This window comes from Fukomys damarensis, unplaced genomic scaffold (genome assembly GCF_012274545.1).
Source record: "Fukomys damarensis isolate Sample0158 unplaced genomic scaffold, DMR_v1.0_HiC HiC_scaffold_34, whole genome shotgun sequence".
In the NCBI taxonomy this organism is placed as follows: Eukaryota; Metazoa; Chordata; class Mammalia; order Rodentia; family Bathyergidae; genus Fukomys; species Fukomys damarensis.
The window spans coordinates 6,600,169-6,615,181 of NW_022900946.1; the positions used below are offsets into that span (position 1 = coordinate 6,600,169).

Genomic DNA, 15,013 nt, shown 5'->3' on the forward strand with positions numbered 1-15,013 from the left:
AAAAAAAAAAAAAAAAAAAAAAAAAGAAAGAAAGAAAGAAAAGCAAGAGGCTACGAAAGTCCCAGTCAACAGTTAAGACTCACAAGTTGAAGAAACCCTATAGGTCCAATCTATCAACTGAGGTAGATTTCTTGAATTTTTAAAATTTTTAATTCATCCTGCAGTAGGCACGGGGAGGGTGGTCCCCTTCTGGCCCAGCAGCTGCAGCAGATGGAGCCTAGGTGTGTGGAGCAGTGGATGCATCTCAACACAAGCCCATGAGGGGTTCTCTCACACTCTGGGTAAGAGGTTGAGTTTAAAACAAAACATGAACAGCAGGAGTTTAGAGCAGGGCTACAGGTGCAGCAACATTCCTCGTCTGTCATGGATAATGGACTTGAGGATCAGGCTCTGACTGGAATCCCGCCTCTGAGACAAACCACACCTGGGACCCTGAGCAGCTCCCACTGGCTTCTCCCAGCGGTCTGGAACGCCGCACACCTATGGACCAGTTTTCTCGATTGGAGGGCTGGGCTAAATATTTTGTGCATGGAGTTGTGAATCAGCTCTTTAAAGCTCAGTTTCCCCTGGATGGGGCTAATTTCACATGCTACTGGGTAGACATAACAGGACTGGCTCTGTATCTTGTTCTTTTAACTCTGAAGAAGGGAGGCAGTGTGCCCACAGGTGTAAACAAGGAGAGGGGAGCTGGAGACAGGGGAATACTATTTTTCATTTTGACCTTTGGTTTTCCAAAAAGTAAATTTTATGATAGATGGTCATAACAGTTCAAGTACAAATATCTATACAGTTACATTTACCAAGCAAGATGTAGCTGTTTTCCATTCAGATGAACCTGAACGACACATTGTGTGCTTATTTGCTCCTTTGAAATCAAGATGGAATAATCCCAGTAGTTATAGTATTACTAGATCATCATTATTTTTGCAGTGGAATTGCTAGATGATGATGATTATTTGCAGCAGTAGTGGGAATGTACCTAGGCAAGCATCCTACTACTAAGCTGCATCCCAGCTCTTTTTTATTTTGAGACAGGATCTTGCTAAGTTGTTTACGCTGGCCTCAAACTCCCAATCCTCCTGCCTCAGCCAAGTAACTAGGCTATAGGCTGGTGCCACCATGTCTGACTGATTATTTTAATAACACAGTATGTACAAATTTATTTTCATGTAAGATGAGTGCCATAATTAGAAACAAATAATTGCCTTCAAGTTTACTAGTTTGTTTACTTTGGTCCTCTCCAACTGTTATCTTTGAGTTTTTTCTACTGGAAAATGGAACAGAGTTTGTCCTTGCAACTGGGCTGTCCTTAAAGGACTGTTACTCATTGATTTGTTCAGGCATGCTTGGAATACAACTAAAGCCTAAATTTGTACAATCCAAGGACGCTCATTTAAACATAAAGGAAAAAGACAACTCCATTGTCACGTCTGGTCTTTTGCACTTCCCTCTAGTAGGGTTTCTCAACCCAAGTACTACTGGCATTGTGGGCTGGATAATTCATTGGTGTAGGGATCTGTTTTTGAGCGTTGCAGAATATTTAGCAGCACCCCTGGCCGCAAACAAACCTGTCTCTACACTTTGCTAACTGTTCAGTGGGCACAAATTATCCCTTGCTGAAAATTTAAAAAAACATAACCCCTTCCCACTCTTGATAATAATCAATGTTCCAGTGATAAAACACTAATGCTTGAGGTAGTCCCTCCAAGTGTCAGCTGTTTAATTTGGGCTAGAAAGGGAACCTTATGTATGCAGCTATTGAATAGACCAAGGAATCCTCATGAAGGACCCCTCTAACAAGAAATTTAGAGGGCCGGGGGGTTTAGCTCAGTGGTTCCGCCGCTTGCCTCGAAAGCACAAGGTCCCCACTTTGATCCCCGGTAAAAAAAAAAAAAAATTAGGAAACGCACACATTATTGCCAGAACACCATGGTAAGTAACAACGAATAAAGCTCCAGGAACTGGGATAGGCGCTATATCTGAATTAGCTTATTTCTTACACTTTTCTTCATAAACCCACTTAATCGTTAGGGAAACTGATGCACCACGATAAACCAACGAGCAAAGGCCGCAGCTGATAAAGGGTAGGGGTACTGTGTTTGCGCTGTCCTCCCGCACCCTGTATTCTCCCTGTCTCTTTCTATGGCATGGGAGTGACCTTCAGAAGTCTCTTCAGGGAGTCGCTTGGTCTCCACTCACGAGCCCTTCCCTTATCTTCGGGGTTTTCGAAATTAGGTCTCTTGCTCAGTGGGCGAGCAGAGACTCCACTTCCTAACCCAGACTGCAGCCCTCCGGGTTCAGGTGAAGGGCGAACCGAAATCCAAGGCCCGGGACCCCACACCAGGTACTTCCGGGCCGCACCACCTTGCTGACAGACTGCTCTCCAAACCTTCCCCAAACCCGCCAGCTGTGCTCACCGAGAAGGACCCGGCTCTCGTTAGTAGCTTCATGCCTCAAAACTGTTCCGACCCACAGTCAGACCCAGCACCACCGATTTAAGGAAAGCAAGATGGTGGCGGAGGCCGGGAATTTCCCAGCGTCCCCAGCGAAGCGCTTTCCCACAACCCCCCTAAGGAGGACTCTCTATACAGACGCGCTCTACTGCTCCCTGGAGAAGGTTGGATCGGTCCAACTCCTCCAAGACGCGGGATAGGGAGACACATAATTTCATAAAAATACAGAAGATAATTTAGGTTACATCTTTGGAGTTATTCTCCTTGACTGAATATGGATCCTTTTCGAATTACGTCTGACAGCCCGTCAGAACTCCCCCCGCCACTTTGGACTTTTCCGACCTGAATTGTCCAATCAAACAGCGACATTTCCAGAATTTTACCGGCTCTCTTTGGGCTTCCGGCGCCTTGCAAGCTGGTCCCTCTAGGAGGTATCTCTTTTAACCGAAGTTCTATGGAGGTCTTGGGCATCGGAGCTTGGCAATTGCTTCTTTCTTGGTGAACCCCTTACTAGGTCATTAGTTCTGTGCAGACAGAGCTCTTGCGCGACGTTGCCGTTGTGTCCCCTAAAACAGGCTGCGGACACTTTAATGTCGGTTTTCAACCTGAGGTGATCATTGCAAAGGTCTCCGATCTCGGGATTTGCATCTTAGTCTCGCCTTATAAAGAAAACAAAACCCCAAATTAGTTTTTGTTTTTAGTAGGAGGCGGATGAGCGGAAATCTGCATATTGAAAAAGGCAGTCAAAGATACAGGAGAGGGAAAAATTGATTATGGCTGTTAACTGAAGGTTACGTGTCTGGCACAGTAGCACATTAAAGGCGAAGGCGTGGTCCCTGCCCCTCAAGGACGTAGATCTTGTGTTTTGTTTGCCACGTTAGAAAACATCAGTATCTTCGAGAGGTTTTTGGAAATCCAGCATCTATCAGTCCCATATATGATCTGGATCTGTATTTGTAAGGCCTAATGTGATTCGAATGCACATTAAAGTTTCCGAAAGGCTGTAGACATTACAAGGCACAGGCAAACTTGTGCCTTCTTTGGCTTGTATATAACTGTTTACAACTGCCTCAGACTGTAACAAGCGGATGTAGTCAACCTGTGCCACCCCAATTTCTGTGCCTTCAGCCACCCCAACTTCCCCAATCCATACAGTAGTTCCCCAAAATGTGGTAGACCTGGTATATGAATAAACATTGTTCCATTTTAATGACTACATATTTTTTATTATGCCACGCAATCCTAGTAAATGAATTCCTCTTTAAATGCATTTACTAAAATATGTTGGTTTAAAAAAAGGTTAAGTAACGATGATATAGAGGTATGGCACAAATCATGAATGTGCTATCCAATGAACAAAATTTGGGACACACTGCTCTGATTCTTGCCTACTTCAGTGTCCTACCCATGTTTTTCAGGTTAAAGTTCAAATTTATTAATATGTTATACAAAGCTCTGTCTTCAGTATCTCCCCTTTTCCCCCGTAATAGGGATTGAACCCAAAGCCTTTTTACTGAGCTACATCCCAGCCCTTTTTAAAATTTGAGACAGAGGATTGCTAAATCACTAAGTTGTCCAGGCTGGTCTCTAACTTGCCATCATCCTGTATTGGCCTCAGCCTCTCAGGATTATAGATGTACTCCACCATGCCCAGCTATCTCCAGTACTTTTAAACCCCTGCCTTAATTTCTGTACCTCCAAGAATTCCGGTCATTGGAACTTCATCATCCAACACTTCAGGTCAAGTGGGCAACACACCTCCCTGCAGGTGCACCTTTCCTATGTAGGGACCTGCGCCTATTTATACTGTTGCCTTATTCTTAGGTTATAACATCCACAAATGAAACATAACTGTGACTCAAATATCCTAAAGGGGGAAATTTTGTTTCCAAAGGTGGTAGAATTTGAAACAATAAGTCATGATATCTGCTACATAAATCAAAATCTTAACTCTAGTTAAATTTGCAAAATTTCCTAGTAAATTTACAATTACAATGCAGGCGTGCCATCTTGTGGACACATCCTGCTGCGCTGTCCCCAACTTCACGACGGCAGCTTCTGCCACAACTGGAGTATTTTATTGCAGAAGAAAAGAGAATCCTTGAAACTTTCTGCACAGGAGATACTGAAAGTCTTGGAAGATGAAACAAGGAGATAGTAAGAGAGCAGACCTGGAAGAGCAAATGAGTGCATTTTTAGAAAGCTCTAATTGTTAGTTTTAGTAATGAGTTCAATTGGGCTCTAAGGAGCCCAGGTTCTATCCTTAGCTGGGGTGGGGTGGGTGGGTAGATGTACACATGCTGGGCAAGGGAGAATGTGAAAAGAAATGAGGTGACAGTGAGGGGAAAACAGGCCATAGGAGAGTGGCTTGACTTCGTACTTGGAAACACTACCCTGATTAATCATGGCTCTTTTCAAATGCATAATTTTGATATTAGCATTTCCTTCCCCATTCATCTCAGAATTTTACCCAAACACTATCACTGATGAAATCTTCCCTGGCTACTGTAGACTGGAGATTTTTCTTCGTTCTCTGAAATTTACTGACTTACTTTGGTGATTTTTATTCATATTTTATCTTTATTAAATAAAACATTGTCAGAATTTTCACACATAAACAAATTTAATCAATTCCCATTTACCTGTCACCCAATTTCAAGCATAAAGTTTTTCCTTTGATTTTAAGCTCTTTAATGAAGGGAACTATGAATTACAAATGTTTAAGATGATTTAAATCATAATGGCAGGTTCTTTTTGACATTGAAGAGTGTATTTCAAGCATAAAGTTTTTCCTTTGATTTTAAGCTCTTTAATGAAGGGAACTATGAATTACAAATGTTTAAGATGATTTAAATCATAATGGCAGGTTCTTTTTGACACCTTGAAGTGGCCAAAGTCTGAAGTCAGAGCAGCCTTAATAAAATGTTTATTCTATTTTCTCTTAAATATGAACATTTCCTATGAGCATTAAAAAAAAAAATCTCTTCACTTTTCTCTTGGTTCTATATAGGATCTAAGTTTTATATGTACTTCATTGCATGATGTCAGATATCAAGGGGAGAAGCCAAGTGAGATCACTTGTACCGTAACACTGCAAAGACGAAGGGAGGTACTTCAGTGTGAACATTTGGATTAGTCTAGGAGATCACTATGCTGTAGTTCATACAATGTCCAGTCAAACTTCATGATAGCAATAAAACCTAAAAATTTCAAGTTAGGCTGGTTTGTCTTCCTTTTAAATATTTTAAGACTCATGTAGCAAAAGCTATTTTGACAAGATCTTGACATTGGTTAAGTTTAGGACATAAAGGAAGAAAAATATGTTTTATCAATCTGTTGACAGTTGGTTTGAATGGCTCCATGACTGACTGAAGATACACTGCCACCTGGTAATACGTTGTTCTGTAATATTGTACTCGTAATATTTTCTACATACCACCTTTTGTTGCTTGTTTTGAGACAAGGTCTCAAAGGTAGCCCAGGCTGGCCTGGAACTGAAGATCTTCCTACCTCAGCCTCCTAAGTGCTGGGATTACAGGGCTGTGACCCCACGCCTAGCTTCTCTTATCACCTTCAAACCCTCATTAATGAGACTTTGCTGGTAGGCCTACCCTATTCCCTCCACCCACAAGCTAAACATGTCACTTTCATCAAAATTATGTGGGTATTTTTTAAAATGAAGATTCCTGGGTTCCACACTACACTTGATTTAGTCAGAAACTCTAGAATTTGGAATCCAGTAATCTGCATTTTAAATAAATGCCCTTAGGTGATTCTAGCAAGTAATGTTTTAGGAACAGCTGGCTTCACCTAGTATGAGGACATACCAGAAGTATGCACCGTGAAATTCTCACTTTGTCACACACAATAGTAGTAAAGAAACAGAAAACTTGCAGTAATTTTTAGTTTCACAATTTACAACCCTTCTGCCTACTTTTGGTGAATTCATTTTAGATTTTGGATTCTGCTTACTCTTCCTTGTACCTGTCTGCCCTTCGCAACCCTTTGCTTCCCTTCTGTCTGCCTGTTGAAGGAATTTCAGATCTCTAGAAATATTCAAGGGCTGAACTTCAGCTGTTGCTTTCATTCCTTTTCTATCCTTCATCCTACAGTACTTTTTTCTTTTCATTAAGTTTTTAAAAATATCTGCATTTGGAAAGGCCTTTGATTATTTATTTATTTATTGGGATCAAACTTGGGACCTTGCGTTTGCAAGACAGGCAGCAGAACCAAGGAGCTAAATCCCCGGCCTGGCCTATGATTTTTTTGGTAACTAGGGTAATTATATAATTTATTATCTAAACTGGGGCAGTTTTGAGAATAAAGGGAGAGAACTACAAGTAATTAGGAAAAAATAAGCTGAAACGATGTGATACATCAATTCCACTCTTAGACATATACTCAAGAGATATGAACCAAGATCTGTCATGTAAAGGTACAAGATCCCAATAATGAATGTAACTGTACTGTATACCTAAAATGTACCAATAAACTCAATAAAAAGGAAAAAAAAACATACTAAAAAAATAAAATTTAAAATTAAAAAAAAGATATGAAGGCATATGTTTACCCAACAGCTTGATTTTGCATTATTTACAGTAGCCACAATGTGCAAGCAACCTAAACCGGTGAGTGGGTAAACAAAATGTACTGTTATCTATAGAAGAGAATAAACAAAGTGAAGGAAGTAATTTTCATTTTTATTTATTTTTGGTACCAGGGATTGAACTCCGGTTCTTGTGCTTTTGAGGCTGGCAGTGGAACCACTGAGCTAAATCCCCAGCCCCTAGGTAGTGATTTTTTTTTTCCCTAGGTAGTAATTTTTAAAAAGAACAAAATACTGATACATGCTAAAACATGGATAAACTTTGTATAGTCAGAATAATGGATCCAAAGAATTCCATATTCTTGTTTCTGGCACCTATGAATGAAGCATGTTGCAGGGGAAAGGGACTTTACAGATGTGATTAAGTTAAAACTCTTAAGATGGGGACGATTACCTGGATGAAACCAACATAACTACAAAGATCCTTACTGGATGTACAACAGAAGGGCAGACTGGTATAACCACAAGCCAAGGTAGACTCTAGAAGCTGAAAAAATAATGGGTTTTCCTCTCAAGCCTCCTGAAGGGACACAGCTGTGTTGACATTTCAAGTATTGGCCCTGTAAGTTCTGTTTTGTTCTTTTCAGAAGTCTCTGACAGTTTTATGGTGTTTTAAGCCATGAAATGTGTGGTAATTTTTTATAGCAGCAATAGACTAGTATAAACCTCATGAATATTATGTAGCGACAAGATCTTGATACAAAAACCCACGATTCCACTTGTACGAAATTCCAGAGAAGGCAAATCTATAGAGACAGAAAGAAAAGTGGTTGCATGGGACTGTGGGGGTGTGAACAGGTACTAATTATAAATGGACACTAGAGATTTTACTGGGGTGATGGAGTACTCTAAAACTAGGCTGTAGAACTTGGAAAATTTACTAGAAATCAATTCAATTGTATTTTTAAAACATGTAAGTTATATGATATATAAACTACACCTCAGTGAAGTTGCTGAACAGTGAGGCAGATGTTTACTCCAACTACAAGACAATGGTTCATCAAAATTTTCGGAGATCTTTTACAGAAGATGCTTTGGTCTTTATTCATTGACTGTGAGGTGAGGCCAGGGCATGTGCATGTTACTAAGTTCCCTAGTGAATCAGGTAGGTATCACTGGAATGTTTCTTAACTTTTGGTTTCTTTGTATTATCTGCATCATTCCATTATCACCTGGTTCTTGAGAAAAGCTCAGATGTCTGGGCCTCACTGTCACTCTACTGCATCAGCCTCTGGCAGTGGGTCCATCATTGGTGTTTTAATGAGTTTGAGAACCCCTGCTCTACGCTGTGAGCAATGGCCAATGAACAATGGTCCACTCTTATGCTGAACTTCTGTTTGCTGCCCAGCATAAAAGAGACTTTGATAATTGGCTGTATCTGTTGCTCAGAACTCAGTGTTTTTTTTCCCTCTTCCTGTCAGCTAATCTAGCTCTATGATAACAATTACAGAGGTGTTACTGAAAGATCTCAGAACAATTGTTTCTCTTTTTCTATCTTCCATACATCTGAAGGAAATGTCTTGAAAATATTTTACTCCCAAGGAGCACATTATTACATACATATATGTATACATCAAGGGATACACACACACGTCTAGGTATGTCACTATGGATGACTTATAGGCTATAGGTTTGCAAGGAGGGATGAGAGGTGGTTGAAACCACACATTTATAATACATTATAATGAAAATTATAATTTTGTTTTATTTACTTTTTTTGGTACTGGGAGTTGAACTTGGAACCTTGTGCTTGTAAGGCGGAACCACTAAGTTAAATCCCTGGCCCCGATTACAGGACTTTAAAGAGACCTTTACATGCCTGAGAATGAAAAGCAATAGTCAAGAGAATGGATAAACAAAGACATGTACATATACAGTGTAATATTCAACTTCAAACCTGGTATAGAACATGGATGAACCTTGAGGACATTATACTAAGTGAAATAAGCCAGTCATGAAAAGACAAAAACTGTATGATTCTACTTATGAGGCATCTGGCATAGTCAAAATCAGAGACAGAAAGCAGAACGGTGATTTCCAGGTGCTGGGGTTGCAGGACGGTGGGAGTTGTTTAATGGGCGTGGGGTTTCAGTTTTTCAAAATGAAAAAGTTCTGGAAATTAGTTGTACAATATGAATGTACTTACTATAAGACTATACAATTAGAAATTGTATACTAGGTTAAGACAGTAAGCTTTGTAAATTTTTACTATAATAAAAATAGCATATTTCCATTTCCAATACAATGTTTTCATCATACACAAGTCAAAGTTGAGTTTAAAATGTCAAGGGGCTCTTTGGATTTTAGAAGAAAAAATATCAGGCATTCATTTTTCCCTGAACAATGCACCTAAGTTTTGACTCACAAGGGTAATAATTCTAGGGGTTCCAATATACCATTGTATGTTGAGATAAGCTATATTTTGGAAACACTTAAAAACGCTTGATCCTTTTAAACAGAGAAACAGCTTGAGAAGTGGCCAATGTTTACCATTTGATTCAAATTTGGATTATGGAATAACAATATCCTCAAAGAATGGGAAGCTAGAGGGAAAGGAAGAGGCCCTTTTTTCCTCTGTGTGTGTGTGTTTGTATACAGAAGAAAACAAGGCAATGTAATAGCTAACGGGACTTTTAGAAAACAGAGGATGCAGATGGAGAGCATTTAGGTACAAGAATGAAATGCCTAAAAACATAAAGGAGCCATTTTGAAAAGGTTTTTGATGTTAATTGTGAAAGGATGGCGGCACAGAGAAATTCTATTTGCCAGTTGATTGTAGAGTCAGAGAATGGTTTTGTTGTGAGACAGAATAATGATTACTGAAAATGATTCCAAAATGGATGTTGACATTAGAATTTTGAGAACAATGGAAACAAATGTAACTGTTCTGTTAAAATTAAGATACTAAGTATCATGAATTGATATTATAATTTTTTGTTTTTGAAGCAGCCTTAATCGTTAAGTCTAACGATTAACTTCAGGAAGTGAAAGACCCCGCCTTATTTACCTTTGTAGCCTTAGCACTTAGCAGTTTCTAATGAAAATTAAACCAGTCACGTGGAAATGATCCCACTCTAAATACTCAGCTAAAGTCCTACTGCCTCAGTGAAGCCCTCCAAGATGGCTCGACATCCATCTCGCTCTCCCCAATTTCTACAGCAATTCTATGTCACACAGTTAAGCATACTGCCCTGTGCCTAAGTCGTATCTATGTGGTCCTATATCCAATGGTTTAAGGATGAAGACAACTTTAAAACATTAAAATTGTAATTTGTGTCTATTTTATTTTTATACGAAAATATCTGGAAATAAATCGTAAATGGCATACTTGTTTTAGATAGGCATGACAGGGACGAGCACGGCCAGCTAGCTTTGCAGAATCCTGATAGCATCAAGGGAACTAGAAACTGTCCTCAAGGGACAAACTGGCTTCAGTTGGATACATGGAAGAGGGAAATGAGAATCAGGCCTAAGATGAAAGGAGGAAGAGGCTTCGGTAAGAAGTGGGCACAGTGGGAGAGCTGCAGACTGACGCTTTTCACCTTGGCCACTCTCAACTACCCAGCTTATCCTCTCCTTTGCACATCCTAGGCTAGACTTAAACATCAGCACTTTCACTTTACTTGTGGGAAAAAATAATCCTCCCACAAAGGAAGATTCTGACAATTCCACCACAATTAAACATTTTTTGAAAGAGGATAATTTTCTTACAACTTGAAATTTTCATTATGAATTTCATTATGGGGAAACCAAACATAAGCCAAACACTGTAACTTCCTTCCTTTCATTTTCTTTGTGACCTAACTTGATCAAGCACTAAGGTATAAGAATATAAGTACACAAGAATTCCCATACTGCATCAGGCTCCAGTTTGGTTTCTACAAAGGTAAAAGGCACGGATGTGGTCCTTACCTTAATGTAAGCACATGACACAGTTGAAGAAGGAGAAGTATGACTAAGAGAAAGCTTCCAAAGGGACGTGCAAACACTCAAGCTGTGATTGGAAGAATGAATGGTTAGGAATTTGTGTGTGTGTATGTGTGTGTTAGGTGGCAAGGAAGAGAGGGAGAGCTTCCCACTGCTCTTAGGATAAAGTCTGAACTCCTTGACATGGTATAAAAGGCCCTTGCCAGAATGACCCTTTTCTACTTTTCCACTCTGACTTGAGTGTACAGAGTAGATGGAGGGTGGGGCAGGACTAAATCTGAGGAGATAACACTTTTCCTAAACTTGGGGCATCCATTACATATAGATGCATAATTGCCAGAAGTTCACCAGAGATTAGAGGAGGTTCTTTTATTTTGCTCCCTCCATAAAGGCCAGCATAGCTTGTTCGGTTGGGAGGCAATAAAGCTTCAGTGCCAGACTTAGGCCAGTGGCCCTCCCATGTACAGAGGGGCTCTGAGGATATTTCCCACTGCTTGGCACGGAAGGTACTTCAGCAACCGAATGTGACAAAGAAAGCCAGAGCAAATCCATACTGCAAACCAGTCTGCCACATGTTCAAAGAGAAGACACAGTTGTGAGGGGATACAGGTGAGTTATATTTGACTAATAAGTGGTCTTCATTTATGTAGGGAAGACAGCTGCACTGTGGAAACATTTATTTGTTGGTTTTATGTGCAATTATATGCCAAACTCTAACTGAAAAGTGAAAAGAGGTCTATTGTTTTAGTCAGCATTCCTTGAGCAAACCTTGGCTAAGGTAGCAAAGAGAAATCTTAAACAGTGAAATCAATAATTAGTGCATGAATAACTACTTTATGTATATGAAGAATTATCTTGCAAAGTGTAATTTGAGCCATAAGATAGCACCATTAATGACCAAAAGGGGCTACTGAGGATCTTACATCTCTTAGTTCTACATTACTGGGGTAGAAAGCTTGGGACCCTTGTGTCCCAACCAGAGCTTGATTGGGAGAGTTGTACTTGAGCTCCAGAACCTGGAAAAGTTGTTTCTATGAAAGTCTTAGTGCTTTTGCCTTCTTCCACCTCTTGGTTTTTGCCAGTAGGGTGTAGCCATTTCCATACTTGTTCTTGAGATTCTGTAGACTGCTTAGGTTCTTGAACTTCTGATTTACCATAATGACCAATCTTGAACACACAGCCTCACATTCTTTCATCCATCCTGGGGCGGGGGGAAGGAGCCAGAGCGAGGGAGGTAGGTCTGGAGAGGCTCACCATGGGAGGGTAAGGAAAATCCTAGCATCACTGGTATTTAGGATCAAGTAAGATAGGTTTGGGGAACAGAGACCTTTTGTTGTACATGAAACCAAACCAGGAACCAAGTGGCAGAGGCTTAAAATACATAAGAAGAGTCAGCCCCAACCTTTCTTTGTTCATACTTTAGGACAGTGTGCACCAGAGATCTTATCTAAGGACTCTAGAATGTTTCCTCGGATGAGAGTCACTGACTGAAATTCCTCCAGGGAAATTAACAGACTCTGGTAAGGTCATTGCTGACCTATGTTCTCAGACTCAAGCAAGTCTCCATAATTCTGAGTGTAACTCCCTCCACTCCATCAATCAAGGCACAGACTACACCTCTGGGAGGTTAGGACAATGGCATCACCCTACTTACATGCCCATGAGACTGTCCCAGAGGGGGTTTTGGGCCACAGGATGCAGGCCAAAAGAGATTATCCAGAAAGATGCTGTCAGGCCTTTCCAGCAGAGTAATAATATATAGATATATTTAAAATAACTAGCTATAATGTATACATACACATATATAAAATGTTTATCATATACAGAAACAAACTCATGTTTCTATTGTTAGCAAATGATTAAGTCCTGGAAGTCTCTTAGAGCGTGACTTTTTTTTTTTTAACCATTCTGCATGAGAATTTGCTTTAACTCTATAAATAGGCACTTTTGGTAACCAGATAAAGACAAGAGTACTAACTATGTTTCTAGGCGATATTGCTTATGATAAAATGAGACCCTGATTGATAAATTATGGCTGGACAGGGAAAACTATTAACACCTAAGAAGCTGAACTTTGGGGCTTCTTGGAGTGTAGTGACCCTCATCTTTGGTAACTGGTATCTTATGGGGACTCAGAAAGCTATGTCTATGGGATAGTGCTACAAGGTTCCTGTGGAACATGAGACTTCTAAGCCAAGGAGGCTTTCGCACCTATGCAACATGGATTTTGTCTTCTTACACCTGAGTTACGCTACATGGACTCATAGAAGAGCAGCAACTGGTGCTTCCCTGCTGGCATGCTGCACTTCCTGTCCTATAGACAAGAAAAGTGGACAGTCCAGTAGGCTGACACCAACTATGGCCTTAATAGTCTTGTGAGGCAAATACAAGTTGAACCTAAGAGCACTCCTGGAAGGCTTGTGAAGGATCCCAGAGCTAGAGAAGAACAGTACCTTCTAAACGTGATTGAAGGTCATGGTATGAGCTGTAGGAGCTGTTCAGGTTGAAATCATTTTCACTGATGGGAATGTGGTTTGGACGGCTAACCAAAGTCTTTTTTTTTTTGAGGAGTTCTGTCCTTGTCTTCTTCCAATTAGAATGGGAGGGAAAAGCCACGTGGACCAGGTACTCTCTCACCTGTAGTTTGCAATGAGTTCATCCGCAAAGGCGTCCAGAAGAAGTGTACTCAACATGTTTTTAACATGCGCAGGAATATATGGCTTGAGACTCCCCACAGATGGTTGTGCATGGCCAGCATCTCATACCCTGCTAGGTGTTCCAACAAGGGCTTACGTAGGGGGCAGTAGCTGATTCATTGTGAATCTGAAGTGAGAAAACACAGGAAGTAATGGATCCAGGGAAGAACATATGCTGAAAGATAGAATTTTACCATTTTCCTGAGGGACACTTGTGATAGACAGGACTTGGATTGAGTTTTTCTTTTGGGCCCATATGAATCGTGTGCAGCTATTTATAATGCAAGGTACTATGGTAAATTTCCAATTGTAGTTCTTTCAGTGGACTTACACTCTGTGAAATACTTCCTAATCTTACTGGGAAGAACATGCCTGCCTGCCTGTGTCTCTCTTGTATAAGTACACACAAACTAGAAAGCAGTAAGATAATAAATTGAGGTAGTATATGTTATGTGTTACATGTCTGGCTTTAGAGCTAAAAACAAAAATGTTCTATTGAAGGGACAAGGAAAAGATCATCCTGGGGGGAAAAAGTTGAAACTATGATATTCTTCTAGGTAAAAGTGATAAAAAGTAATCCAATCTAATAGATATTAGTATATAATTTTTTTGTTGTTTTTGTTTGAGACAGGGTCTCACTATGTAATTGAGACTGAGCTGGAACTAACTATGTAGCCCAGGCTGGTCTAGAACTCACAGCAATCCTACTGCCTCAGCCTCCCGAGTGCTGGGATTACAGGCGTGAGCCACCACACCTGGCATAGTATATAACATTTTAACCAATGTTATAAATCTTCAGCTTCATACATGTACTGTCTTGGTAAACTTTATTTTTGGCAGAATTGGAGAGGTCACTGTCTATCCAACTCATCTTAGTAGCTGATAGAAGCTTTACTGTTTTGATCCAAGATGCTGAGTTAAAGTGACAGAAAAGTTGTCAAAGTAAATACATACCCATGAGCTATTGTTGTGCCCAAGTTGCGAAACCCCCAAGAAGACCACCAGGAAACTCTTCTGATGTAAATACACGAGGAGTTTATTGTAAGCTTGAGCCTGGACTCCCAGTGTCACGGATGCAGCGTCTTCAAACTGGAAGTCCTGACCCATTAAAGTGTCCTCTTTTTTTTTTTTTTAATTGAGTTTATTGGTACATTTAGGGATACAGTACAGTTACATTCATTGTTGGGATCATGTACCTTTACATGGCAAGTCTTGATTCTCATTTTTTTCCCCTTACCTCTGCCCTCCCTTCACCCCCTCCTCCCCTCCCCATCTACAAACACTTTATTTTCATCTTTTCATTCTCTCACATTTCATTCTTTTCCCTTTTT

General features: G+C 40.2%; 1 protein-coding gene across 3 annotated transcripts in view; it reads right to left on the reverse strand.

Moving 5' to 3' along the window:
• Nucleotides 1-13,795, reverse strand: part of LOC104861834 (cytochrome b-c1 complex subunit 2, mitochondrial) — a 44,384-nt gene extending 30,589 nt beyond the window's left edge. The window contains exons 1-2 of one of the 3 annotated variants that reach the window (XM_010623437.3): nt 13,624-13,795; nt 2,837-3,112 (exon numbers count right to left, since the gene is read on the reverse strand). Coding sequence is in view for 1 of the 3 variants with exons in the window: in XM_010623436.3 (XP_010621738.1) it covers nt 2,418-2,450 (33 nt within the window). In the remaining 2 variants the exon portion in view is untranslated. Of the gene's footprint in view, nt 1-2,417; nt 2,535-2,836; nt 3,113-13,623 lie in introns of those variants that run through there. The other 2 variants (XM_010623438.3, XM_010623436.3) reach the window with 2 other exon arrangements.
• Nucleotides 13,796-15,013: the final 1,218 nt, after the last annotated feature.